The sequence below is a fragment of the Rissa tridactyla genome, chromosome Z (assembly GCF_028500815.1).
Source record: "Rissa tridactyla isolate bRisTri1 chromosome Z, bRisTri1.patW.cur.20221130, whole genome shotgun sequence".
Lineage (NCBI taxonomy): Eukaryota > Metazoa > Chordata > Aves > Charadriiformes > Laridae > Rissa > Rissa tridactyla.
Genome location: NC_071497.1, coordinates 75,583,856 through 75,608,046, shown reverse-complemented (window position 1 = coordinate 75,608,046; position 24,191 = coordinate 75,583,856). Strand labels below are relative to the sequence as shown.

General features: G+C 46.8%; 4 protein-coding genes and 1 long non-coding RNA gene across 9 annotated transcripts in view; 2 read left to right on the top strand and 3 right to left on the bottom strand.

Moving 5' to 3' along the window:
• The window catches only part of LOC128902654 (myosin-IIIb-like), a 29,796-nt gene extending 26,502 nt beyond the window's left edge, over positions 1-3,294 (bottom strand). For both annotated transcript variants that reach the window (XM_054186015.1, XM_054186016.1), the window contains exons 1-3: positions 3,152-3,294; positions 2,991-3,056; positions 2,781-2,911 (exon numbers count right to left, since the gene is read on the bottom strand). In XM_054186015.1, coding sequence (XP_054041990.1) covers positions 2,781-2,911; positions 2,991-3,056; positions 3,152-3,268 — 314 coding nt within the window. In that variant the 5' untranslated portion in view covers positions 3,269-3,294. The remainder of the gene's footprint in view (positions 1-2,780; positions 2,912-2,990; positions 3,057-3,151) is intronic.
• A 73-nt stretch (positions 3,295-3,367) lies between these two features.
• ARHGEF39 (Rho guanine nucleotide exchange factor 39) lies at positions 3,368-15,922 on the top strand. 4 transcript variants are annotated; one of them, XM_054185203.1, is made up of 10 exons: positions 3,368-3,397; positions 5,953-6,137; positions 6,625-6,719; positions 7,137-7,257; positions 8,318-8,436; positions 10,252-10,322; positions 11,099-11,227; positions 14,122-14,351; positions 15,253-15,341; positions 15,548-15,922. In XM_054185203.1, exons 2-10 carry the CDS (start codon positions 5,991-5,993, stop codon positions 15,561-15,563), a joined length of 1,017 nt encoding a protein of 338 aa, XP_054041178.1. In that variant the 5' UTR covers positions 3,368-3,397; positions 5,953-5,990; the 3' UTR covers positions 15,564-15,922. The 4 variants fall into 4 exon arrangements, with proteins under 4 accessions (XP_054041178.1, XP_054041177.1, XP_054041180.1 ...); XM_054185202.1 differs by lacking the exon at positions 3,368-3,397 and adding an exon at positions 4,678-4,784; XM_054185204.1 differs by lacking the exon at positions 3,368-3,397 and adding an exon at positions 4,699-4,784 and having other exon boundaries at positions 5,978-6,137.
• A 1,601-nt stretch (positions 15,923-17,523) lies between these two features.
• Positions 17,524-18,517, bottom strand: MRPL17 (mitochondrial ribosomal protein L17). Its single transcript, XM_054185206.1, has 3 exons — positions 18,293-18,517; positions 18,127-18,195; positions 17,524-18,019 (listed from the first exon to the last, which is right to left on the bottom strand). Exons 1-3 carry the CDS (start codon positions 18,464-18,466, stop codon positions 17,762-17,764), a joined length of 501 nt encoding a protein of 166 aa, XP_054041181.1. The 5' UTR covers positions 18,467-18,517; the 3' UTR covers positions 17,524-17,761.
• Position 18,518: 1 nt separating this feature from the next.
• LOC128902355 (uncharacterized) lies at positions 18,519-22,944 on the top strand. The gene is made up of 3 exons (XR_008463757.1): positions 18,519-19,267; positions 19,974-20,028; positions 22,813-22,944. It is a non-coding gene; the product is annotated as an uncharacterized LOC128902355 (long non-coding RNA).
• The window catches only part of CCBE1 (collagen and calcium binding EGF domains 1), a 105,275-nt gene continuing 100,797 nt past the window's right edge, over positions 19,714-24,191 (bottom strand). The window contains exon 11 of the mRNA XM_054185200.1: positions 19,714-24,051. Within this exon, the coding sequence (XP_054041175.1) occupies positions 23,818-24,051 (234 nt within the window). The 3' untranslated portion in view covers positions 19,714-23,817. The remainder of the gene's footprint in view (positions 24,052-24,191) is intronic.

Below are 24,191 nucleotides of genomic sequence, written 5' to 3'. Positions count from 1 at the left end.
CAGCTGTAAAGCATAGTTGTTCTGCCCCTTGTGTCTTGGTGCCCCATCACTTGAGAGTACTCTCCTGTCCAAGGGTTTCACAACTTTTTCAGCTAAACTGCATGTGTGAGTACAAACTCACACCATGGCTTTACACAGCAGGTTCCATGAGGTCCTGTTTCCTCCCCAGGGAAATTTTTCCCCACCTGCAAGGGAGTACAGATATACCCCATGCCATCACTTCTGGATGGGGTGCACCAGCCAGACCATGTACTCTGCTTCTTAAGAAAAAATATATCTAACTTCTGGAAAACAACCTCCTCCAAAAGTGACCTGATCCATCAACAACCCCACATATGCTGAAGTCAACAGCTTCCTCCTTCAAAGAGATTTGCCCCATCCATCTCATATCCACAACCAAGTTCTGATCTTGAGATACTGTCGCAATCTCAAACTCAGGCTCTTCTCACATTCACGTGCATCAGCTGGTTGAGAACGTGGGCACACGGCCACAGAGCTGCCCGCACACCCACAGCAGCAGTGGTGCACGTCACTCTGCTGTCACGCGTGCCCAGCACCTCTGCCTCCAAGTCAAACAAACAGCACTCGGAAAGCACATTTTTCCCTGTCCTGGGAGGGAGAGTGTACAATCAGTGAGACAACGTGTCCTTGACTGACAACATCATACTGGCAGAGAACTTCAGCATATGCATAGAAAGAAAAATATGCAGGAAATGATTAAGGTATACTTGAGGGCAGGTCTCCGTTTCCACACCCGACCTTTGAGCATCTGGTGTGGTTTTACTGCTTTGCAGCTCCCGGTAGCTCTGTGTTGGGATCAAGTATCTGTCATAGGTGGCTCAGTACCTCAAAATACTATGACAGATACCTGACCTCAAGCTCAGATCAGGCCATCGCTATCTGAGTACACGCAAACAAAATAAGTTGAGAACAAAAAACAGTTGAGAACATGCCACACAGACAGTGCACCTGGTCAGTGTATAAGATGATTTTTTGTTTTCAGTGACTTCCTTCCTCCATGAAAGAACTCTCAGTCAGCACTCAGCAAGTTCAAACCTGTCATTGTACCCTCCAACAAGCACAGGAGCTTCACCAGGTCCTGCAAACACTCCCCATGGCAGGTGTGTAACTGCCCCAGGCTGTGAAGAAAAGCGAAGTCATCTCCAGGAGACCCAAGTGCTGTAGCATAGCGTAACCAGGCTGTGACTAACATCCCTTGGGATTGGGAGGGCAAGACGAGCCAGTGGAATTTGTAGCACAGGACAACTTGATTGCAATGAGCATTTATCACCTGCAGACAGCTGCTGCGCTCAACATCAGCCTCTGAAACATGCCACCCAGACCTCGCAGACTAAATTGGAGAGACCAAAAAGACCACAAAGAACAGCAGAACCTGGTGTGTCCCCATGCTGTTCTAATGAACTGTGGTCTAACAGGAGTGCCTTCCTGCCCCTTCTCCGCACCAGCTTTGCTCATGCCAGGTAATGTTATTAATGAGTGCTTCACCACTCATAGAGAGCAAAACCATGAACTTCCTGTGATACCGACACACAGACCGGTTAATAGGGTTGCAAGATGCACAGGAGTAACTCAGATTCTCATCTCTGAGACCACAAACTGCTGGCAGAAAACAATCAGATCACTGACTTCTTCACAAACGCCCACAGGTTACTCTTTCTTGTTTTCCATCTTCCAAGACAAATACTATGACTGTTCTCCATCCCTAAGAGCCCTACCAGAAGCACCTCTTCCACCTGCTGACTCCACGGCCACCACTTCACTTGAGCTTTGTGAGAGCACTTCATGTAAAGCACAAGCACTGATGGCTTGTAGGCTAGAGAAATGAGTGGGGCTGGACGCTCAGGGTCAGCTCCCAGTCCCACTACAACTCTCAGCAGTAATTCAGCAAGTCATTTCCACACCATGTAGACTGAAAATACCGACAAAATGATCTGAAAGCCAATATAATGAAAGAAATATTAAATCAAACAAGCTGGCAATTAACAGTTCAACTGAGATTACATTTGAACTGTTCTCTACAATACTCAGAACAGGCAGTTGGTGAGTTGAGGCTTTCTCCTCGATGCTGTTTGAGGCTTTCTCTGCTGGTTGATGCTATCTGCTGCCCTACACAGTTTCAGCAGAACAATAGTGACATCATGGAGTAAAATGCTCATGACACTGGTAGGCTCTTTGGTTACAAGAGCCCATTTTTTTCCCTTCTAGCACACAGAACTGTCCATTACAATAATATTTTCCCTGACCAGATTCCCAAAGGTCTTTGGGCAAAAAAATCTGTCTTTCTGCAGCTCCTTTGTTACATATGGGAAAAGCTCCGCTTTGGGAAAACAGGTCCCTTCTACTACATATAACCTTTATCACAGCAGTCAGAGGGGGAGTTGTTTCGCTGATGAAGAGCACCCTGTGGCTTTCCCCAGAGCTGGTTAACTCTTTCCAAGGCCACATCCCTCCAGAAGCAAACCCGACACATTTAGCTGCGTTACCAGCATCGTCAGCTGAGCCGTTGCTCCACAAAACCCAGCTTTGTTTTGCTGATTGCGATCTGCCTGCTCTCCTGTCTGGGAAGCGGACAGGTTGGGAAGAGAGATGGGTGGCAAGCAAAGCTGGGTTTGGACTCACCAACAGGGCAGGAGACGAGCTTTGCCCAAAACTTCGTTGGGGAGAGCCCAAGGAGAGCTCGTTGGCCGCCATCCAGCCCCCGACCCCTGCCTGGCTCTGGTGAGCCCCCGGCCCGGCCCGGTTGCCCACCCAGACCTCACCTGATGACGATACACTGGCTCCGTGGCCCGCCACCCCGGTGGCCCAGCATGGCGTGGTAGGCCCGGCTGGCCACGGCGAAGATGTGTGGTGGCAGCGTGCCTCTCTGGGGGTGCCGGTACTGCTCGGAGACCTGCCGGGGGGGAAAAGGGGTGGTGAAAGGGATGAGGGGGGCAGCGGGGCCCAGCCGGCGCGGGCCCGCGGGGACTCACCTCTCTCCCGTACAGCGGCAGGGGCTGGAAGGGGTTCATGGCGACGAGGATGTCCCCGATGTCGGTCTGGGGGAGAGGGGGAAGAGCCGGTCAGCCGAGCGCCGGCCGCCGCCGCCCCCCGCCCCGTCCCGTCCCGTCCCGTCCCGTCCCCCGGCACTCACGTAGACCTGCTGCCGCAGGAACCGCTCCCGCAGCCCGCCCAGCAGCGACGCCTCGTCCAGCTCCGACAGCGACGCCAGGTCGCCGGGCGGCGGGCGACGCTGCCCCAGCGACACCATGCCGGACCGCTCCCAGCGCCACAGAGCCAGCCTGCCCGCCTCGGCCCGGCCCCGCTCCCGCTCCGCCCCCAGACCGCCCTCCGGGGCGGGGCCGCCATTTGAACGCGGGGCGGCGGCGGGGAGCAGCAGGTAACGGGCGGTGAGGGCGGTCTGGTCTCAGCCGGGGCCGGGGGCCGGGGGCCGGGGGCCGGGGGCCGGGGGCCGGGGGCCGGGGGCCGGGGGCCGGGGGCCGGGGCCGGGGCCGGGGCCGGGGCCGGGGCCGGGGCCGGGGCCGGGGCGGGCGGCCCGTCCGTCCGTCCGTCCTGCTGCGGCGGTGAGTCTGTGTAAAACGGGCAGCAGGAGGGGGGAGGAGGAAGAGCCCTCCGAGGCTGAGCCCGCCCTGCGGCCTCTGCCACAGCAGTCACAGAATCACACAGAATGGCAGGGGTTGGAAGGGACCTCTGGAGATCATCCAGTCCAACCCCCTGCCAGCGCAGTGTCACCCAGAGCAGGTTGCACAGCAATGCGTCCAGGCGGGTTTGGAATGTCTCCAGAGACAGAGACTCCACCACCTCTCTGGGCAGCCTGTGCCAGGGCTCTGCCACCCTCAGGGTAAAGAAGTTGCTCCTCATGTTGGGATGGAATTTCCTGTGTTCCAGTTTTGTGCCTGCTGCCCCTTGTCCTGTCACTGGGCACCACTGAAAAGAGCCTGGCCCCCTCGTCTTGACACTCACCCTTTAGATATTGATAAGCATCGATGAGATCCCCTCTCAGTCTTCTCCAGGCTAAACAGACCCAGGTCTCAGCCTTTCCTCATAAGAGAGATGAAGGTCTCCTTGTGCCTGGCCGCTGGCATTCATCCTGTTACCCTCCTCTGAACCTGCACTCAATAAATTCAGGTGTAGCCAGACTTTTCCCAGTTTCTCTGTATGACAATCCTGATAAACTGAAAGGCTTTGGGCAGCTTATTCTGTAGAGGGAAGATCTTGCTGTCCTCAGAGGTGGGAGATGGAGCTGTGTGTCCCTTGGAGCTGACCCACCAGGTGGTTAACACTCCAGAGATGTCCAGAGCGGCTATGCTGCAATGATAATGGGAGGTTTTTGCAGGATATTCAAAATAAAAAGTATAGAAATGTGGCAGGGAATATTGCTAATGGGGTATCGTAAGGTAGTTAACTGTACAGGAAGTATTCAGTGGTTTCTACTCTGAGTCTGAGAAGACAGAGGCAAGCTGGGGTTCTTCTGTCACCAGTAAGTGAAGTTTTTATAGTCTGCCCATGGGCTCCAGACAACTGTTGCCCTACAGACCTGAGACATTTAGAGTGTTACAGATTTGGGAATAATACCAGTGTTTGCATTGCACCGCTTTATGCGCATGGGAGATGGTTAAATGGGGTGTAACTTTTTTTTGTCATTTTTTTTTTCTTAAAAGAAATATTATTTGTTAAAAGAAATTGGGCTGCAAAATGAAAATTATGACTGCAGCCTACTCTGGCTGAAGGCGCTCTAAGAATGGTAGCATTTTAGTCTATTATTGGTGAGTACTTTGCAACTGCGTGCTAATGCTAAGCTCTTGCATGGTATTCCCTGCAGTGCTGCCTCTCCGTCCTTAGGGGTGCCAGGTCTGCCCTGTTTGACCAAGGTGTGGCCTCAGGTAGATTGTGTCATGAGCGAATATGAGGATAAATTTCTGGAAAAGCTCCTGCTACTATAAAATACTGCACATGTCCCTCAGCTATCTGGACTTTTGCTAACTCATTAAATGAGCCTTGGTACTCATTTGATGTGAAACTTTTCTTTGTTTTAGATATCTGATGTTGTTTTAGATATCTGAAATGTCTCTGGAAGACTGTATTTGACAAATTACCTTCTCTACGACAACACATCTTTCTGTATTAGTATAGCTTGTCTCTGTGGGAGCCAGAATGTATGTAGAGGTAGCTCAGCTTCCAGAGAAACTGCAGGCTTCATGCTGTGGTGAGCATGCAACAGCCTGTGCTGCCTTTTCATCAAAAGGCAGAGCAATATGTAGCCAGTGCTCTGCTAACACACGCATCTCTCTCTGAGAGAGGCTGAAAAAAGAGGGAGTGTTTTTCTCTCTACCAAACCCACAACACTCTTTGCAGAAAGAGCAGAGCAGCAGCAAAGCTTGTTAGTAAGTGGATAGTGTGATTCACAGCAGTTGCTTAGTCTCTCTCATCTCTGAAACCAGGAAAGGCTATTGGGGAATGATAATGCAAACTGCTTGCGTCTTGTGAGCCTCCATGGGAAAACAAGAAAGAGCGTTCCCTTTCTCTCTTTCTCTCTTTTCCTCCCTCAGGACAGATCTTACGGCTGTTTTCTACTCCTACTCACAGTCCCTCTTCCATCCACTAACTTCTTTGGGTTTGTTGAGAATTTTGCATGAAGAATGGGGCAAAGCACGGGAAGAAGCACTTAGTGGGTGGAATTGTATGCTTGAGATTTGCTTACAGCTGTATTGTAACGTACTGCTCTTGCTGTCATGGTCTGTTCTTTCTAACGCTGTTCTTCTGGTTGATGCAAGGCTCTACCCATGGGTAGGAATGCAGAAGGAAACTGTTGATAATGATTGCTGGCAATTGACTTCCCTTCTTTCACAGTAAAGTGTAGACCTTGTAGCTCAGAATCCTACCTTGCGTACAGGTTGTGCATGTGTTGTGGGTCTGTCTCTCTTGGCTCTCTAGGATTGGTTACCTTTCTGTATGTCAGCTCTGAGACCGCCATGAGTGACTTGTCCCTGCCATTTATGGCCGGATCAAACACTGTTGAGGAGCAGAGGGCTCGCTGGGAGAGAAAGCGCAGACGGACAGCCAAGGAGCTGCTGGAAACAGAACACAAATATGTTGAGCAGCTGGATTTGGTGGTCACAGTGAGTATTTTGGCCCCTTCTGAACTGCTGGGGCTGAAAGTCTTTTTTGTTGTTTTTCTTTTACCTCCACTGTAATATCTGATAGCTTGTGGTTTCGTCACCTTGGCTTTGGTCTGTACCCAGACATAAATTTTTAAGTTTTGATTGTGTAGGGCTTAAGATGCCCGAGATGCATGAAACACAGGGGCACAGACAAGAAAGTTAGATTATGAACAAGGTGGTGCAAAAAAAGATGCATCTAGGAATACTGAAGTAGACTCCATCAATGCTGTAGTGCTGTTCCACATGTTCACAGTTGTGGTCAAAGTTACCACAGAGCTTACATTTGATGATAGATATCTTAGGTAGTCATTCTCAACATTTGGTATCCTTTTGAGCTCAAGAGTGTGCAGGCTGCAACTTCTTGGTTCTGCTGTGTGCAAAGAATAACCTTTGATTGACCTGTGAATTTTACCTCTTTGAAATTCTCTTTTTTTTTCCTACTTAGTTCTTTGTGACAATTTTAAAGGCCAAAGGGACGCTGAAACCTGCTGTGTTGGAAACCATATTTGGGCACCTGGAATCCATATATTCGGCCAGCCAGTAAGTGAACAGACTGAGACGATTCCTGTAATTATATGGAGAGGACCCTATATTGATGAGAAAGTAAGATTTAAGGAAATAAAGCTAATACCTTGTAAAACAGGCATTCACTTGTAGCAATACTAACCTTGATGGCATTTGCAGGTGTACCCAGGAAACTACTGATCTGTATCCACATACACGGATGCTCAGTTGCTATCTAGATAGTGGTTTAAATCCAGTAAGTCTTCTCTGTGGTATTTTTAAGGGACGTTTTCTGTAGCTTACTCTGGGACCACCAAGCACATATTTGGCACAGAAACTGGATGTGAGGTGGACAATGACAAAGGGGAAGGTCAGCATAGGAGTGAACCAGATGGAGCTGTGAAAATGCCATCAGTAATGTACCCCTCATGAACTACCTTTGCTTGTGCACAGTGTTCTGTCGCTTCACCTGGAAAGAGGAAATCTGGCATCAGGATTAGAAAATTTCTGTCAGAATGTGGAGCTTTATGGCCACTACGCTGAGAATTTGGAGCAGGCAAATAAAACCTTGAAGGTAAATATCTCCTTTATCTTTCATGTTCCTTCTTCCCTCTTTCTCCATTCTGTGAAACAGCTGCATCCTTCCCTTTTTCTTCTGTTTCTGGATCAGAAACGGAAGAAACTTGATCAGTTTTCTTCCTTTTTCGGGGCTGCTGCTATTTTCTCGGTCTTTTTCCCATAATAGAATGGTGAAAACTTCTCTACCTATTTAAAGCTTCAGATTTTTGAAGCGTGTTTCAGGTGTTTGTGTATGTATGTGCATATGCTGAGACAGCTTTCTCAAACAGAGTTCTGTATTTACTCCCACTCCTTCTTGGCTGGCAAGCCTGGAGAGTTTGCAGTGGGAACACTATGGGACATTCATCTCTTTCTGGAGAATTATGAGGTCTCCTAGTCTTTCCCATTACCACTAACTGTATCCTAACAGTGGGATTTCCTTGTCCTTCCCAATTCTTTTTCTATGGTAGAAAAAAATTTTTTCCTTCCCACTTACCTCTCCAAATACAGCTTGTCTTCCAAGAAATTTCAGAAGGGTATATTTTTATTTCAATGTCCTGACAGCTGTATCTGGAATTTAAACCCCTTGACTTTCAGTTTTTGTCCATGCTTGTTCCCAGCTGCAGATGTACTGGGATGTTTCCCTTCTGTTCTTTTTGCATGCATATATTCACACTCTTGATTTCTGAAGAGAAAAAGCAGTTTTGGATACTTGCCTTGAGGTGATGGGAACGTGGGGCTACATTGAAACGAGTGGCAAAAAGCCACAGGTTTTCCCATCTGAGTCAACCTTCCTTGTTTTCTTTGTTTCTTTTTAATTTGCTGAATATACTAGCTTTATACTGCTGTGTATGTATGAAGAGGGGATATTACTTCCATTATCCACTGGGAAATGTGGTCAGGAGATAAAGAATTGCTTGCCCATGGCCACAAAAGAAGTTGTTGGTGCTTGTGTTTAGGACCGGAGTCCTAAAGTCTAAGTTTAAGAGTTTTAAGGCTTCCAAGCTCTGCTGTAAACTAGAACACATATTTCTTTCTATAGTTTTAAAGCCATATGCCTTTTCTGCTGCACTCAGGAGCAATTGAGGAAAAATAAGTCATTCCGACGGTTTAAGAAGCTCCAGGAGAATCGACCTCAGTTTCAAGGGAGGAAGCTAGAGGATCTGCTTCCTCTGCCCCTGCAGAGGCTGCACCAGTAAGTAAGCAATTCTGAGTCTTCAAGGTGTTAGTACGAGAGGGAAAAAGGAATGTAACAGTGGCTTGGTTGCTATGGGAGGTGAAGTTGCTTTATGTGTCTCAAAATCGTAGCTTGTAGACAGCAATGAAACAGAATTGAAGACATGCCTGTAAAGTGCAATCAAAGTACGTGTATGGGAGATGATGCAGAGTGGTAGCTGTGTTTACCCCTGGCTCCTGAGTGGTGCATCTAGCTCTCTTGTAGAACTGGAGGCTTTCTGTCATCTCGGAAAGCTACCGAAGCTAGGCCCTGAACAAAAGCAAGCTGTCTGGTGGTGCATTCTGACAGAGATAGTCTCACTCCACTTTTGTGTGGGCTGCTGACCTGGAGCATTGTGACTCTCCTCTCTTGTACGTGGTTGCTTTTGGGGAGAGGTGTGATTAATGAACACGTGGGAGCTTTTCTCCCCTCTCTGGTTATCAGGGCCATATGCTTTCCTCAAATTTGATGCCTATGTCAATTGTCTGAGCCTGGGACAGATCCAGTCTGGATTGCTGCATTCTCCCCTTGAAGCATCATCTCCCCTTTGGAGAGGGAGACTGCCTGTAGGAGGCAAGTGCTGCATGCCCTCAAGGGCTGCCCTTTCCTGGGGAGGGTATATGGGTAATACAGAGCACAGGTAGTTTGCTGGGAACCCAGCTGCTGCTGCTGTAGAGCATATCGCTGCTCTTCAGCTATGGTCTTATCCATGCTAAAGCAAATTTGAGAGATTGAGAGCCTCGTTTCTTTAAAAATAACTAAGAGTGAGCGTACCACTTAAGAGTACCACTTAAGAGTGGTGAGACACTGGAATAGGCTGCCCAGGGAGGTGGTGGAGTCACCATCCGTGGATGTGTTTAAGACTTGTTTAGATGTGGTGTTAAGGGATATGGTGTAGGGGAGAACTTTGTAGAGTGGAGTTGATGGTTGGACTCGATGATCCCAAGGGTCTTTTCCACCCTAAATGATTCTATGGTTCTACCACAGTCTTTCATGTAGCTTTATGTAACCTTTTTAATCATCTTGGCAGATACAAACGTAAGCTTTCTTTTTACTGTAATTCTTTGGATTGTTCCTGTAAATTTGTGAAATAGCAGTATATTTTGTTGCTGTCCAACAGTTTGGAAAAATGGTGGCCTTTTAAGAAAGGTCTAACATTTTCATTAATCAACTCTTTCATGTTCAAGTTTCTTTGAAACTGTTAACATATGCTGCAGGTCATGTGACTTCTGCCAGTTCGTGAATCTATTCAATGTGATAATTATTCTGTCATTTCAGACTGAAAATAGTTTGACTTTATTGGGAGAAAGCATTTATGGAGATCTGATCCTTTCCAGTAAAGACTGGAGAGGAAAAAAGAAAAAAGGCTGCTCCTAGTTCTTATAGAAATGCCTTTATTTTCTTGTGAGGCCAGGAAACATACGGTATGAATGCTACCATTCAGACATAAAAAAAATTTAAATAGTTCAAAGAGCAATTGTCTGTTATTGAAGGCATTTTTATGTGAATGCTAAGAGACTCATGAACTTAAGTAATATGTGAGGTTGCTTTTATCAGACCCCCCAGGAAATGCCAAAGGCTTGCAAATGTTAAAAATACTTGGGTTAATTTAGTTGATCAATTCGAAGACAAAAGTGAATGTGATTGAAGAATTGTGACCAAAAGCTGCTTGGTTAGGTTTAGAGGTGTGTACTCCACCTCCTGGTGGAGTGTTGTTCATCATTCTGTGACTAATAGGAGATGCTGCTGTTCCTGGTATCTTTTTGTGAAATAGACCTGCTCTCTCTACCTTAGGTACAAGCATTTCTTCAGAGACCTGCTGGAGAACACCAGCCCAGACAGTGCTGAGTACCAGAAACTTGCAAGTATGATTCCACCTGTAGATGCTGGCACTTTGGTCAGTGTTGGCCTCCTTGCTAATAATATTTGGATTCCCATCTTCTGTCTACTTACACAGGAAGAAAAAATCTACCTCTCTCTGGGGTTCTAGTGGATTACTATTTCCCTTCTCCCTGAGAACACATTGGGAATAAAAATATAGAGTGACTGGCAAAGTGGCCCAGGGGTTTAGGTCAGAGAAATGGCAGCTCTATTTTTCATGATGAGGGTGCTGAGACATTGGAACAAGTTGCCCAGGGAAATTGTTGATGCCCCATCACTGGACGTGTTCAAGGTCAGGTTGGATGGAGCTTTTAGCAACCTGATGTAGTGAAAAATGGTTCTGCCCGTGCAGGGCAGTTCAACTACATGATCTTTAGTTTCCTTCCAACCCAAACCATTCTCTATTGGTCATGTGCCTCAATTTTCTAGGATAATTCATGTCCTTCATGCCATATTTACTAGCAGTTAACACCATTTGTGGGGCATTTTTCCTGGTTTTGCTTCCAAATCCAGGAAATTATTCCTCTAATGTTTCATTGGTGAATAAATGTTGTCTAGAACCGCAGAAGTTCTGGTTGGAGGGAGACCTCTGGAGGTCCTCTAGTCCAATCTCTTGCTGAAATTACTGAATAGATCTGGTTTTGATACTTGGTTTAAAACATTTTTTTCTTAATTTCTTCTTATCTTTTCACAACAAAATAGACAAGATGTAGTATGTATTTGTTTGTAATAACCTCAGAATATGCTACTTTAATTTCAGAGGTTGTGATGTCCGTTTCTGAGGTATCTCGGTGGGTCCAAGACATCATTGATAACAGAGAGAACTCATTGCAGCTGCTGCGGGTTCAGAAACTGCTCAAAGGACAAAAGACCCAGGTTTTGACTCCAGGTGGGTCTTACTGACAGTTCTATTTTTCTTCTGCCAGGCTGAGATAACTGGAGATGTGCTCAGCTTCATCTCTGACTCAACTCATATTAACCAGTATTCCTCTTCTGCGTAAGTTCTATAGATAGGTGGTGAAGTAATATAACTAGTAATTCAAGCACTTTTTATTTTTTTTTTCAATTAAGAATTTCTGAGTAAGGATAAGCAGCAGCTTAATTGCCTGACATTCAGATAGGAGGAGCTGATGACATGTAGTTAGAAAGTTAGTAACAGAAACCTAAGGAGGTCAGGAGTATAAGTCCTGGGTGAGAATGAAAGACAGACAATATAAAAATTTTGAAAGAGTCTAAGTAGTGGTATTGTCCCTACTCCATTGCAGGAACCATAGGTTTCTGAGTGTCAAGGACGCAAGGACTGTGGGGTTTCTTACCTTAAGCTACAAGCTTAATGGACTTGTGCTCACACCCTTAACATGAAGAATCTTCTTTCGTCTGCATGGTTACGCTGTGCCAAAAATCAGAGTATTTGTGTTGATAGCTGAGATATATAAAGTCACAGTCAATGGCTTGTAAGATCATCTAATTGGATAATGGGTTTCTTTATGACCTCTTGTGTGACCGAGTGCTCTCCATGCCCAGAACACACTCCAAGCTACGTATGGAATATTGTGAGAAATGTGTCCAGTCTGGGCAATTATGAAACGGTCACTTGGGGCTTCACCTGCGCCCTAACTAAACGCTGCTATTGCAGAGGTCATCTAGAAACAGTGCTGCAGCTGGAGAGGAGTGTTAAAGTCACTGTGTGTAAAGGTCTCTAAGGCACACCTCCTGGCACTTACGAACGTGGTTGTAATTCATACATGTGGGATTTTGGGTAAAGAAAAATTGGATTTTTGGGTAAAAAAACACTTTTGGGATGGGAGAGAGGACTGAAAGAGAAAAGCAAAACAAGGAATTCATTCAGTACTTCCCATCGGCAGGCAGGTGTTTAGAGCCATCCCCAGGAAAGCATGGCTCCCTCACCTATAACAGAGACAAATGCCATCACTCCAAATGTCCCCCCCTTTCCTCCTTCTTCCCCCAGCTTTTATTACTGAGCATGATGTCATATGGTGTGGAACATCCCTTTGGTCAGTTGGGCTCAGCTGTCCCAGCGGTGTCCCCTCCCAGCTTCTTGTGCCCCCCCCAGCCTGCTCTCTGGTGGGGTGGTGTGAGGAGCAGAAAACACCTGGATGCTGAGCAGTGCTTACACAGCAATAGCTAAAACGTTCCTGTATTTTCAATGCTATTTTCAGCACAAATCTAAAACATAGCCCCATACCAGCTGCTAAGAAGAAAATTAACTCTATCCCAACGAAACCAGCACAGGTAGAAAAAGAGGTTATTTATCAGGGTATCTCACATTTGTCAGTGTCTCTGAGATGTACTGCTCCCTATGAAAAGAGACCCTGCTTTCCTTGCTGCCTTCCATATACAGGGCAAATACCATCTTAGCCAGAACTGCCTCCTTAACTGTTCTGTCACTCCTAGCTTCCCTAGGGATACTTCCTTGCTCTCCTTTCACAAGAATTTCCTAAATCATGTGCCCTTGGGAGTCCTGAATACAGTTCTATATCCCAAGACTTCCAGCACAGTCCAGCTCAGACTGTATGCCAGGGAGTCTGACCACAGCTTGGCCTGAAGGAAACAGTTCCCAGTCCAGCCCCACACTGCTGACACCTTCCTTCCATTTGTTTTTTTTAAACTTGAACTGATTCCTGCATGTCACCCTTCTCTTTATCAGTTCTTATTCAGATAACAGGAATGGTTCTTGTGGAGTAAGCTAAGCAAGGAGTTCACTTGCCTCTATGTTTTGTGACTGTAGCATACCACACAATCCATAAAAACTGTGTTGTTTTCTAAAAGGTAATTACTAGCTCAGCCAGAAGCCAAGGCACAAAATGCAGTGGCTGAAATTCTCTGGCAGGTGTTTCCCAGACCAAGCCAGATAGCAATACCTTATTAAATTCTTATAAATAATATTATTGGCAGGTGCCTTCATAATTCCCATGAGTTGATGGCTATCTTGTACAATAATCCCTCTAGAGAGAGGCATTGCTTTAATTATTCCATTTTGTGTAGACACCATTTTGTTATTATTGCTGCTTACAGCTAGGTTTATCAAATTGTTGTGATTTTTTTCCTGATGATTTCTGCACCTTTTGTTTTATTGCAATTCATTTCATGGGTAGATGACACTGGACTCTCCTCTGCAAGAGAAGGTTGATAAGGTTGGCTATTCAGACCTTGCTTTTAATATGTTGTTTTGTGTCCCCTTTGCTGTCTTCTCAGTAGAACAGTAATCTGCATTCTGTAATCTGTTAACTACTGGAGATCCATATATGGTTATATGACTTGTGAAACTTTTTTTTAATTGGCATGCACAAGCAAACAAAACAAGGGAAAAATAATAAATGTTCAAAGCTTAGGCTAACTTCTTTTTCACCACTAATGACAAAAAATTGAGCAACACAATTTAAGATAGTTCATGGCATGTTTTCCAAAGGCTCATGTAAATTTAAAGGTATGCATACCATTTTCAAACCATGTTTTTGTTCTGGTCTCTTTAAAAATAGACTTCCATATCATAATATCATTTTAATTAATATAGTAGATTTAGAACAACTTCAGTCTGCTCCTCAGATATTAAAAATTTTGGGCCAGTTACTGCTTCTGCATGGGTGCTATCAATGCTGGTGAGCTGGCCCCAGTCAATACTCAGCGCCTTCTAGCGGCTGGAATTGATGTAGAACCTGGTAACCTTCAAAGGTAGCTCACCGTATTCATGTTTGTCTCATTACATCCTTTTTTTTCCCAATGATGATCTGACAACTGTCTTCATTTCCCCGGCATGCCTAGGGCGCTGGTATATCCGGGAAGGCTGGCTTTTGGTGGTGCCTTCAAAGGGAGAAGAACTGAAGCGCAGGATGTTCTTCCTTTTTTCTGATATCTTGATTGCAACAAAGCCCTGCCATCCACTGCACCCGCTGAACTCGAACAAACTGGCGTGCCAGGCTGTCTACCCGCTTCACCAGTGCGTAGTGGATAAAGTGTTCGGCCACACGCAGAGCCAGGGAGGGCTCCTCAGTGTAAGTCTTCCTGCTTCTGATGCACAGAAGCATCAGTGGCGTTAGAGTCACGAAGCAGGTCTCTAGCCATCTCAGCAGCAGCAGGACCGAGATGATGAGAGTGGGGACAATGGTAAATGCAATGAACTACTCTGAGTTAGGGCAACCCTTCTCTTCTTGAGTCATGTAGGTCCTTTTCCCCTCATGGTGTAGGCCCTCCTCAGCGCTGCAGGGTACAGGCTGCTGGTTGCTTCACTTAGCTCAGGTGAGGAGGGTCCGATAAGACTCTGACATGCCCTTATCAGAGACACATGTCTGGGGGGACACCCCACAGTCATGTGACAATGAATACTTGTTATTACATTGACTGTGGACTCAGTTTATAGAAAACCCTGAAAAACAGAGAATGCAAAGAGATGTGGGTATTACCACAAAAGCTTGTGCATCTAAGTCCCTGAAGGCTGCAGGGTCTTTGGCTGGGACTGATGCCTCATGTAGGGGTTCCAGCACCTGGGGGCCGTTTTAGCGCATTCCTTGTGAGCTATGACAAGGAAGACTCTTTGGGCAAGCTGTGATCTCTAGATGGTGGTAGTGGAAGGACCCCTAGGGGCAGCTTGGAATACGGGAGAAAACTGGATGAAGAGCTGCTGAGAACTGTAATTGCCAGCATCCAAACAGCCTAGTAAGTCAACGTGGGCCGTCATCTGTAGCTGGAAGGAATGGACAGGACTTTTTGCTCTGTACAGTCCAGCCTCTGGCTTCTGCCAGTATCAATACTAGACTTTTCTATCTGGGTAAGAAAATTATGGAAATCAGCAGAGAGGGCTCAATTGAGTTCAATGGTGACGGCTCTCCTGTTGCCAGGGTTGCTGCCTTGGCAAGCAATGCCACAGAGTGGCACCGGATTCTATTTGCCTTTCAGCTTTCCTTTCCACACAAGACACTGTTGTTGATGTCCAGCGACCAACAAGATATTAATGACTGGTATCGGAGTCTTGCAGCTGCAGTCAGGTAGGCAATCCATTTTCCAGAGGTGGAAGGGGCTGAGGCAAGTGGGCAGAACATAAAAATGATCATATGGGCCTGTGTATTTGCATGTATTACATGGTTTTAAGGCTGACTTAGAAGAGCTGACTCTGGCAACCAGCATACAAGGGAACAGTAAGAGCAGATTTCATGTATTAACACTGTAACTTCCCCTTTATTTTCCACTACAGGCAGCTGAAAGCCTGACCCATGCGAGTACCAGACAGACTGGCAGGACAACTGCTTGGCAGAAGCCTACACCATTTTAGGAAATGGTCAAAGACTTACAATAGGCGAGTTGCATTTAGAGGGACTACAAAGCGTGCTTGTGAGACTATAAATGCTTTGTCAGCTGTCCTAACCTTAATACAGATATTGCAAAAAATAGGTATGCGTGCTAAGGATTTGTATATAAAGTCTGTATCAAGACTTTTCCCCAACTTGGCTTAGAAGCTTCTAGCTTTCTTACACTTTTTTTCCCCCCTCAGGTTATTAATTTAAGAAAAAGCAGAAGAGCCTGACTTGCTTTCCCTCATTAAATGTTTTTACCCAACTGCCTTTCTAAATCAGTGTTTTCACATTTATTTGTCTACCTATACATCTACCTGCTCTTGCTTCTGGCTCCTTTGATCAAAACGGATGTTTTGGATAACTGTAATGTGGGCGTAACACTGTATTTTCAGCTACAGGGCTACAGCACCACAGTCATCTTCCTCCCTTGGCACGTTTGTATCATTCATATTCTTCTGTTTTCTACCAAAATAGTTTGACGGTTATTGTCCCTCCTCCTGTAAGAAAGTCACAGGTGGGCAGATCAAGGGAAAATAATTCAGTGCTTAAAATACTTGTTGGTTTCACATCAATCCCACAGAAAAGTGAACCTGCTGAACTATCCTAAATAAACTGGCAGGTAACATGAACCTGTGCTTATCAAACAGCATTCACATTTCTAATCTGAATCCTAAGACATTATGCAGGTGAAACAGCACTTGCCTTTGCCTTCAAGGTACGCAGTAGCCTTATCGCTTTGAAACGCTACCGTGAAAAAGGGGCAGCACCCCAGTTCCTGAAGCACAGCGAAAATCTCCAGAGGGCTCCAGTCAGCATTCTGGATTGTCAGTTGCTGGTAACGCACTGGGGTTCAGTTTATAGGATGAAAAACCAATTTGAGGAAGAAATATACATATGCTATTAGTCTTGAGAATTCAACATTAAAACATTGACTTTTTAATAACGTGGAAGCTCCGCAGCAATAGGAGTGTGGTTCATCTACTGAAGGGGAAAACACCTGTTTGAACAAGATGTTAGATCATCAACTGCAAGGAGAGCAATTTCAGGCTCATAAGTAATATAAATATTAAGGTTTCTCTGGAACACGGACTTTTTTTAGAAGTTTGACTGTTCTTCTTTAAACAGTAGCACACATCTTTAATTTCTCACTAGAATTCATTAAAACAGAAGTGGTACTGTGTAAGGTAAGTGTCCTAAAGAAAAAATTACCAAATTTTAAGTTAACATAACTGGGTTTTGTTGTTGTTGTTTTTGGTCTTCCCATACAACTGACTCACTGTGTAAGATCACTCATTTAGCTTAGTTTGTGAAATTTGGGAGGAAGGAAGGAACCCAATGTGTCTTAGGTTTTTTTGTCTTTTTTTCCTTTTTTTTTTTTCCAGTCAGAAGCCACAGCCAGGACTTCCAAGTACTAGCTGTACTTGACATTAAAGACAAAGCTAGCAATTTCAGTTTATCTCTCTCTCTGAAAAAGTTCCACTACTCTCCCTTTTTGTTCTAATAGGGTAATACAGAGATTTCTTGCAACCCTGCACCTCAGGCAGAGATGTTTACCAAGGTCCTGGTAGAGATGACTATTATTCCTGCCCACATTGCCTCCTTATTAGAACACAAGTCCCTTTGGTGCTGCCTCTTTTAAGACTTATCACAGTGCTAACATCCCATTTGTCTTCAGCGCTTCTGAAGTGGCAAAACAAACTTGAATTTCACGGAACTTCCCGTCCTGAAAGGCTGCACACTGGCTCCTAGAAAACACTGCAGCTGTGTTACAGTGAAGTGGAGACGTGGCACCAGAGAGCAGGGCTGTTGTACCAGAAGCTGTAAGAAACGGTTACTAATTCATGTGCATAGGAATATAATCCAAATAGAAGCACACTCACTTTCTGGACAGAATTTATTTACACACAACATCAACCATGAGGGCTCCCAACTTTATTTCCTTCTCTGGCCGAGTCTCTACTCAAACCACACGACGAAGCAAATAAACCCTGAGCTTCTCCCTCCCCTCATGGCAACCCAACGTTACTAATCAGCCTCCAGGCCTTCTGGGACGTCCTCCATTCCTGTGCCCCAGGACACCAACAAGGTGCAGGGTCAGCTCATGCCAGGGATGCCTAGACGGGGGTGCCCTTGGGGGCCCACTGCAGGTCCTCCCGGTAGCCCTTCAGGAGCTGGTTGAGTAGTGTCTTCTCGGAGTCGCGGTGCGGGCGGATGAGCGGCGGGAAGGGGTTCCCCTTGAGCTCGATGACCGCCATCTTGGCGCGGTCAAGGCCGTCCCGGTTGGGGATCTGCAGCAGGCGGGTGTAGCTGCCGGGGTGGGGCTGGAACCGGGGCGCCAGCACTTTGAACAGCTTGTGGATGAGGTCCTTCTCCTGCGGGGGCGGGAGGGGGCACGCTCAGCTCCCGCACCGGGGCTGCGGGGGGCAACGAGGGGTCGGCGGGGACCGGGAGGGCGGGGTGGGGGCACGGCGATACTCACCGTCAGCCAGAAATCCGCCATGCGCATGGCGCGCTCGTTGGTGTCTCCCAGCTTGGCGTACTCGATGAGCTGAGAGGAGGAAGAAGCCAGAGCCGTCAGGGTGCCCGGCCGCCCCGCCGCCCCCCCGCGCCCGGTGAGGCCCGCCGAGGCCCGGCCGGCCCCTCACCTTTTCGGCGTAGCCCCGCATCTCGTCAGCCCGGGCCCAGGGAGCCTCGATGCGTTCATGACGCACCAACGCCGTCACCAGGTTGCGCAGCAGGTCGAGGCGCGAGCGCGGGCCCAGCCCCAACCGCCGGTACACGCGCCCGTGGGAGATAGCGGCCGGCACCGACAGCCGCATCCCGACAACCGCCCGACCCGGCCCCGCCGCCGCCGCCGCGGGGCACCATGGGAGGCGACTCCCGGCAGCTCCCGTGCGCCGCGCGGCACGCCGGGAGTTGTAGTTCGCTCCCCGCAAGCCGCCGCTGCACCGAGAGGGTCCGGAGGAGCCGCCGCCGGGCTCGGCGGAGAGAGGAGCCGCGAATCGAGGTGTCTGAACGGGTCAGGGAAACAGGGCCCGGCGGGTGCCGGCCTGCCCGGGGAAGCCTGCTCGCCGCGCGGCGGTGAGGTGCGCAGGCGCCATGGGGCCGCGCGGCATGCCGGGAGTTGTAGTCCCGTGCCCCAGCGGGGGAGGCCGCCGTCTTCCGCCCCAGTGCGGCCCTGTCCCCCCGCAGCCAGCCCGTAGCAGCCCCGCTGATGCCTCCGCGGCATCGCTTCCCGCCGCCCGCCATCCCAGGGCGACGCCGTGGAGGCGGGCAGGCAGGGCGGGCTCCGAGGGGAGGAAGGAAAGTGGCCGGCCTCCCTGCTGCCCCTCGCCCCACAGCTGGGGCCGGATGGTGGGCCATGGGCCTCACGGGATGCTCCTGGGGCTGAGGGGAGGGCTCAGCCGGGCGCCGTGGGCAGAGGTGGCCTGCCTCTGCCTTTACTTTACTCTCCCTTTTTCCCCAGTACAGGTGGCGGGATGCCAGTGTAGCCTGGGACCCCTGTATCACGTCCCCAGGCTGCACAGACGCTGCGTGCGCTGGCCCCATGGGGTGAGGGTGCTGGATCCAGCCTCATGCAGCCCGCGCAGGGCATTGGAGCCGCCATCCTAGTCATGGAGGTGGGTGCGCGCCTTATGTCCACAGACGAACCTCTGCCCTCTTCTGCAAGAGGTCATGCAGGGAGGTGATTCTGCCCCTCTGCTCTGCTCTGGTGAGACCGCACCTGCAGTGCTGCATGTAGCTCTGGAGCCCTCAGCACAAGAAGGACATGGACCTGTTGGAGTGGGTCCAGCAGAGGGCCACGAAGATGATCAAAGGGCTGGAGCACCTCTGCTATGAGGACAGGCTGAGAGAGTTGGTGGTGTTCAGCCTGGAGAAGAGAAGGCTCCGGGGAGACCTTATAGCGGCATTCCAGTACCTAAAGGGGGCCTACAGGAAAGATGGGGAGGGACTCTTTATCAGGGAGTGGAGTGATAGGACACAGGGTAACGGTTTCAAACTGGAAGAGGGTAGATTTAGATTGGATATCAGGAAGAAATTCTTTACTGTGAGGGTGGTGAGGCACTGGAACAGGTTGCCCAGGGAAGGTGTGGATGCCCCATCCCTGGAGGTGTTCAAGACCAGGCTGGATGGGGCTTGGAGCAGCCTGGTCTAGTGGGAGGTGTCCCTGCCCCGGGGCAGTGGGTTGGAACAGCATGATCTTTAAGGTCCCTTCCAACCTGAACCATTCTGTGATTCTGTGCCCCCATAGTTCTGGCAGTGCGTGTAACTCAGCTGCAAGAAAAATGCCACATAAGGAGGTTTCCTGCTGCTTATCTCTTGCAGGCGACATTGCTGTATTTCAGAGAAAGGATGTGTAACAAAAGCAGCTACCGACAACGTAAGAAAAAATATCTTTGTTATTATGAATAAATCATAAAATCACAGTCATTTTATACACATTTTAGTATTTCATATATAAATAAAGTGAACAGTATAGTTATTGGAATGTGTAATAGGAACAAACATATGGATTTTATCATGAAATTAACAAATTCTTGGATCCCACCCCCCTCTTGTTGCTTCTCTGGGGCTTAGCATATTAACTCTGAAATACTTCTAAGAAGATGGTTACTCACGCTGTGATGGCAACAATAACTCCAGGCATTAACTTAATTCCATTTACAGTCAATTTACTTCTCCTTTTCGTGATGTAGCCTGACTATATTCATCTGTGTCAGTACTCTAGCTTTGCAAGAAAGACTAATCCCATATGTACTTGGCACACTGTTGAAAGAAAGCATTTTCCAAGCTTTACGATTTTGTTAAATCCATTAACAATCAGCACTTTCCCATCACTACACACTCTTGCAAATGTTTCCATTAAATATATTTCTAATATTAATAAAATAACAAACTCTTTATTATCCTTCTGCTTATAACTTGATGTCTTAACATCAAAATAATATTTCTTTCTAATAAAATTATACATAGTATTTATATGAAACAAAGTTGTCATGTGCATGAGCCTAGTAATGAAACTAGGCATGAGTGTAGATGTTTCTACATTCTTATTTTGGATTCTTGGGGCGGAGTGGAGGGTGGTGTTGTTTTTGGGGCCACAGATTAATAAATAATTTACAAAGTAATGACTTCCCTGGCTCCCCGGTAACGAAGCCTAAAATTAGAAATGATTGCTCTGGTCTGGCTTTATAAAACTTTAGGTATGCTGAAGAAAATGTCACTTTTCTGTTTGAGGGTCTGTATGTGTTTATCGAGAAATCTTAATGAAATGTTTCTGATATGGTGTGTTATGGAAGTTATCATACAATTAATCAGAAATAAAATGAGAAAGCTCTATGCAAAGAAGTTAGCCCGACGCAGACAGAAGGCTGAACCTTCCCAGGCAGCTGTGCTGAGAGGGGCTCTCTCTCCCGCAGGCATTTCTGTGTCATGCCAGGCGCACTTCTCTTTACCATAGCATCCCCTTCTTGCTGCCGGGACTCAGCCAACAGCTTTGGGGCAGGGAGTCTGGAAAGAGGAGGGTGAAGCACAGGGACAGACCCAAGGGGCATTTTCCTTCACCTTTTTTACGGAGTGAGCACGTCTGTTGGAAACCCAGCTCTAGGCTGTGAAAACCGATGATGCAGACTCCAGAAAGGAAAGTTACTGAGGTTTCCATTCAGAAAGGCACACAAACATGTGCCATATTTTATGTTCATGAGTCTGTATGTTCTGAGCTTTCGGTACATCCAGTGAGGCATGTATTTTATCTGTTTTTCTGGCCCAGTCTCAGAATTTCCCTTCCCTGGATACTAATGCACAGCAGGGTAAATTGTCACCTGCCCCTGAATTTGATGGTCAAACTGTAGGAACTTCTCATTTGGTATTTGTCCACATTTGGAAAAGCAGAACTTAGAACTAAATTAAGTGCCTTTTCCAGAACACATCTTCTTGTGGGCAGGCAGCAATAGAATTTAGTTGGTATGTAGGAAGTCACACACCTAACTCATTATTCTGTATCTGATGGTCCAAAAAACTGCAGCTACTAATTCTATAGTGGGAATCAACCTGATCCAGCAGGTGATGGGGTGTGGTGGTACACATATGCAGGAGCTGCATAATTTGCAAGTGTTAATACATTTGACATTTAACAAATTTACTTAAAATTGCATATTCTTGAACAATGTTATTTATATCTAGTTGCTTGCTTGAAATAAGCAAGTAAGACCTAAATGCCTCAGTTCATTCTGTCTTTCAGCCTGCTGTATGTAAGGCCATCTGTTTTTCGGCCACAGGTTCCTTCCCCAAATAACACTGATTTCCCTGTTACCATGTTCACAAAACTACTTGGCTCTGCAGCTGGTGGCAGAGCTCCTCCCAGAGGAGAAGCCCAAAGACCACAGGGTGAGAGCGCTTATCATTTTTTCTAAGCTATCCCAGTAACTCGGTCATTTCTCTGTAAATATTGATATACATATAACACGGAGTGCAGAACATTAATGTTCTTAAAGCTAATGCCCTTGCTTGTGGCATAGTGATAGCGAGGAGTTGGGAAGCAATGACTGGAATGAACACATTCTCTTAAGATAATATACAAAAGATACGAAAGGTCTAGGCAGCCAGCTGTTTATACAACATGACCTGCTCCGGTGGTGTAGGGATTACACCATCTTTTGGCCCAGAGAATATGGAAAGGAATCCAAACCTTTACAGGTTATCTGAAAAGGGCCTTCTTATATTTTTACCTGTATTTATTCTAGCAGAACATACAAGCCCAGAAAAACGTGGCAAAATAACAAGTTTTTCTTTGCATTTGCAACATGGACACAACCCAGCACTAAACATACTGTAGACGTAGCAGCTACACAGATACAACATTGAAGTTTTGTGCTTAATATACTCCTTAATCTTCTAAGCATGGCAAAGTCCTCAGCAGCTGTCATAATCCCAAAGAAATGGTAACACACATCATCCGTGAGGTATGGTCTAACTTGTGCATCCAATTTTCCAGTGTAAAAAAAGGGCACTCCCTTTCATCCCCCTTCACAAATGCAGGATCGCATGTGCAGTACCTCACCTTAGCCATCCTCGTACCAGCTGAAAAGGTTTTGTCACGTGCACTCCTGCACCTACTCATACTCCTCATACACCCAGCCAAACACACTGCAACTCTGTGTTCCAGTTCCGTGAACGCCATTTAGGTTGCTCTCACGCAGCAGAGGAACAAAACAGACGGAGTCTCTTTGCAAACACGTGGCCTCTCTCTGATCTCGATTTCACTTGGACTTCAGCATTTCACCGAGGAAGACATGCACCTACAGGAGGTCAGAATCTGACTCCTTCTGCTTCCCAATAAGCCTACTTGATTCACTTGTGCTTGGTTTTCCTGCTTTATATATCCCCTATTCTCTTGCTTGTCTTTGTGTAATGTATGCAGCATTAATCTGTTGAGGAAGGGAACTGGCCGTCACACTGAGCGGAGGGAAAACGGTAAGGGAAAAGTAGTGTTAGTTTAAGACAAAGACATCTTTTTGAATCTCTTTGAACGATACTCTAGCAACACAAAGCCCAATAATTTCCAGATCAAGAAGCAGCGCCCTTTTATCACTGCTTCACAATATTTTATTTTTTTTCGGCCTTTGGTGGGACATAATAGAAAAATACATTTCACCTACAGGTGGCCTCTGCTGTGAAACAGGGATCCGCTTTTCACAGTCTCCTAAGCCTGGGAACAGTAGCTGGAGACTTGAGTTCAGTGGTATAATACATTTACATGTATAAAGTAAATGTGGAACAAGGCTTTAATTATTGACATCATTCAGAGATGATGGTCAGCTCCCCTTCTACCACTGCCAAAATTTGGGTACTGGGTCATTTGGACATAGAATGCAAGGTAGGCAGATGAAATGCTGTGGTCTGTGCCATTAGCTAGCGCGTGCCTTAAATGTATTCTATACTAAGAAGGTTTTTTTTATAGTCTAGGTACAATGCAAAGTGCAGGCTTGACGGTATCGAATTACTGCAAGGAGGCTACCATGAACCAGGAAAGCTAAAGTACAGGCAGCACAGTTGGGGAAAAGCAGAGAGAAAACTGGGAAATAATATATATATATTTTTTTTTTTTACATTGTCAGTGCATTTTTATATTGAAGAACTCTAACGGGGCTCTATTTTTCAGTAGGCGTAGCTAAGGATGGGCTGCCTTCTGTATCCTGGAGTCTCTGGGTGCTGCCCGTGGTTTGTAGTCTTCCCCAGATCCAAAATCTACTGTGTCGTGATAATTTGTAAATTCCTGAGGTAATGGAAACTCCTCTGTTGATGAATGAGTCCTGTGTCCAAACACTCTCTCTTGCAGCTCAGCGATGTCGTTTCTGATGTCTGCCATCATCAGCAATAGGAAATCAAATGAACCTGGTGGGCCCTGCAGTCACAAGGCATGGTCATTAATTATATTCCACTTTGCTCTTACAGTTTTCAGAACGGCTGATATAATTACTCTTGCAGGGGTAAGAGTAAAATACCGCTTCATTTCAGTTGCCAGAAATTAACAGTCTCTTTTTT

Excerpts from the sequence above, each read along its gene's own strand:
- ARHGEF39 (XM_054185203.1), top strand. The coding sequence starts at position 5,991 with ATGAGTGACTTGTCCCTGCCATTTATGGCCGGATCAAACACTGTTGAG. Across the intron at positions 6,138-6,624 it reads AGCTGGATTTGGTGGTCACA|TTCTTTGTGACAATTTTAAA; the intron begins GTGAGTATTTTG and ends TTTCCTACTTAG. Across the intron at positions 8,437-10,251 it reads CCCCTGCAGAGGCTGCACCA|GTACAAGCATTTCTTCAGAG; the intron begins GTAAGTAAGCAA and ends TCTCTACCTTAG.
- MRPL17 (XM_054185206.1), bottom strand. The coding sequence starts at position 18,466 with ATGCGGCTGTCGGTGCCGGCCGCTATCTCCCACGGGCGCGTGTACCGG. Across the intron at positions 18,196-18,292 it reads TGCGGGGCTACGCCGAAAAG|CTCATCGAGTACGCCAAGCT; the intron begins GTGAGGGGCCGG and ends TCCTCCTCTCAG. Across the intron at positions 18,020-18,126 it reads TGGCGGATTTCTGGCTGACG|GAGAAGGACCTCATCCACAA; the intron begins GTGAGTATCGCC and ends CCGCCCCCGCAG.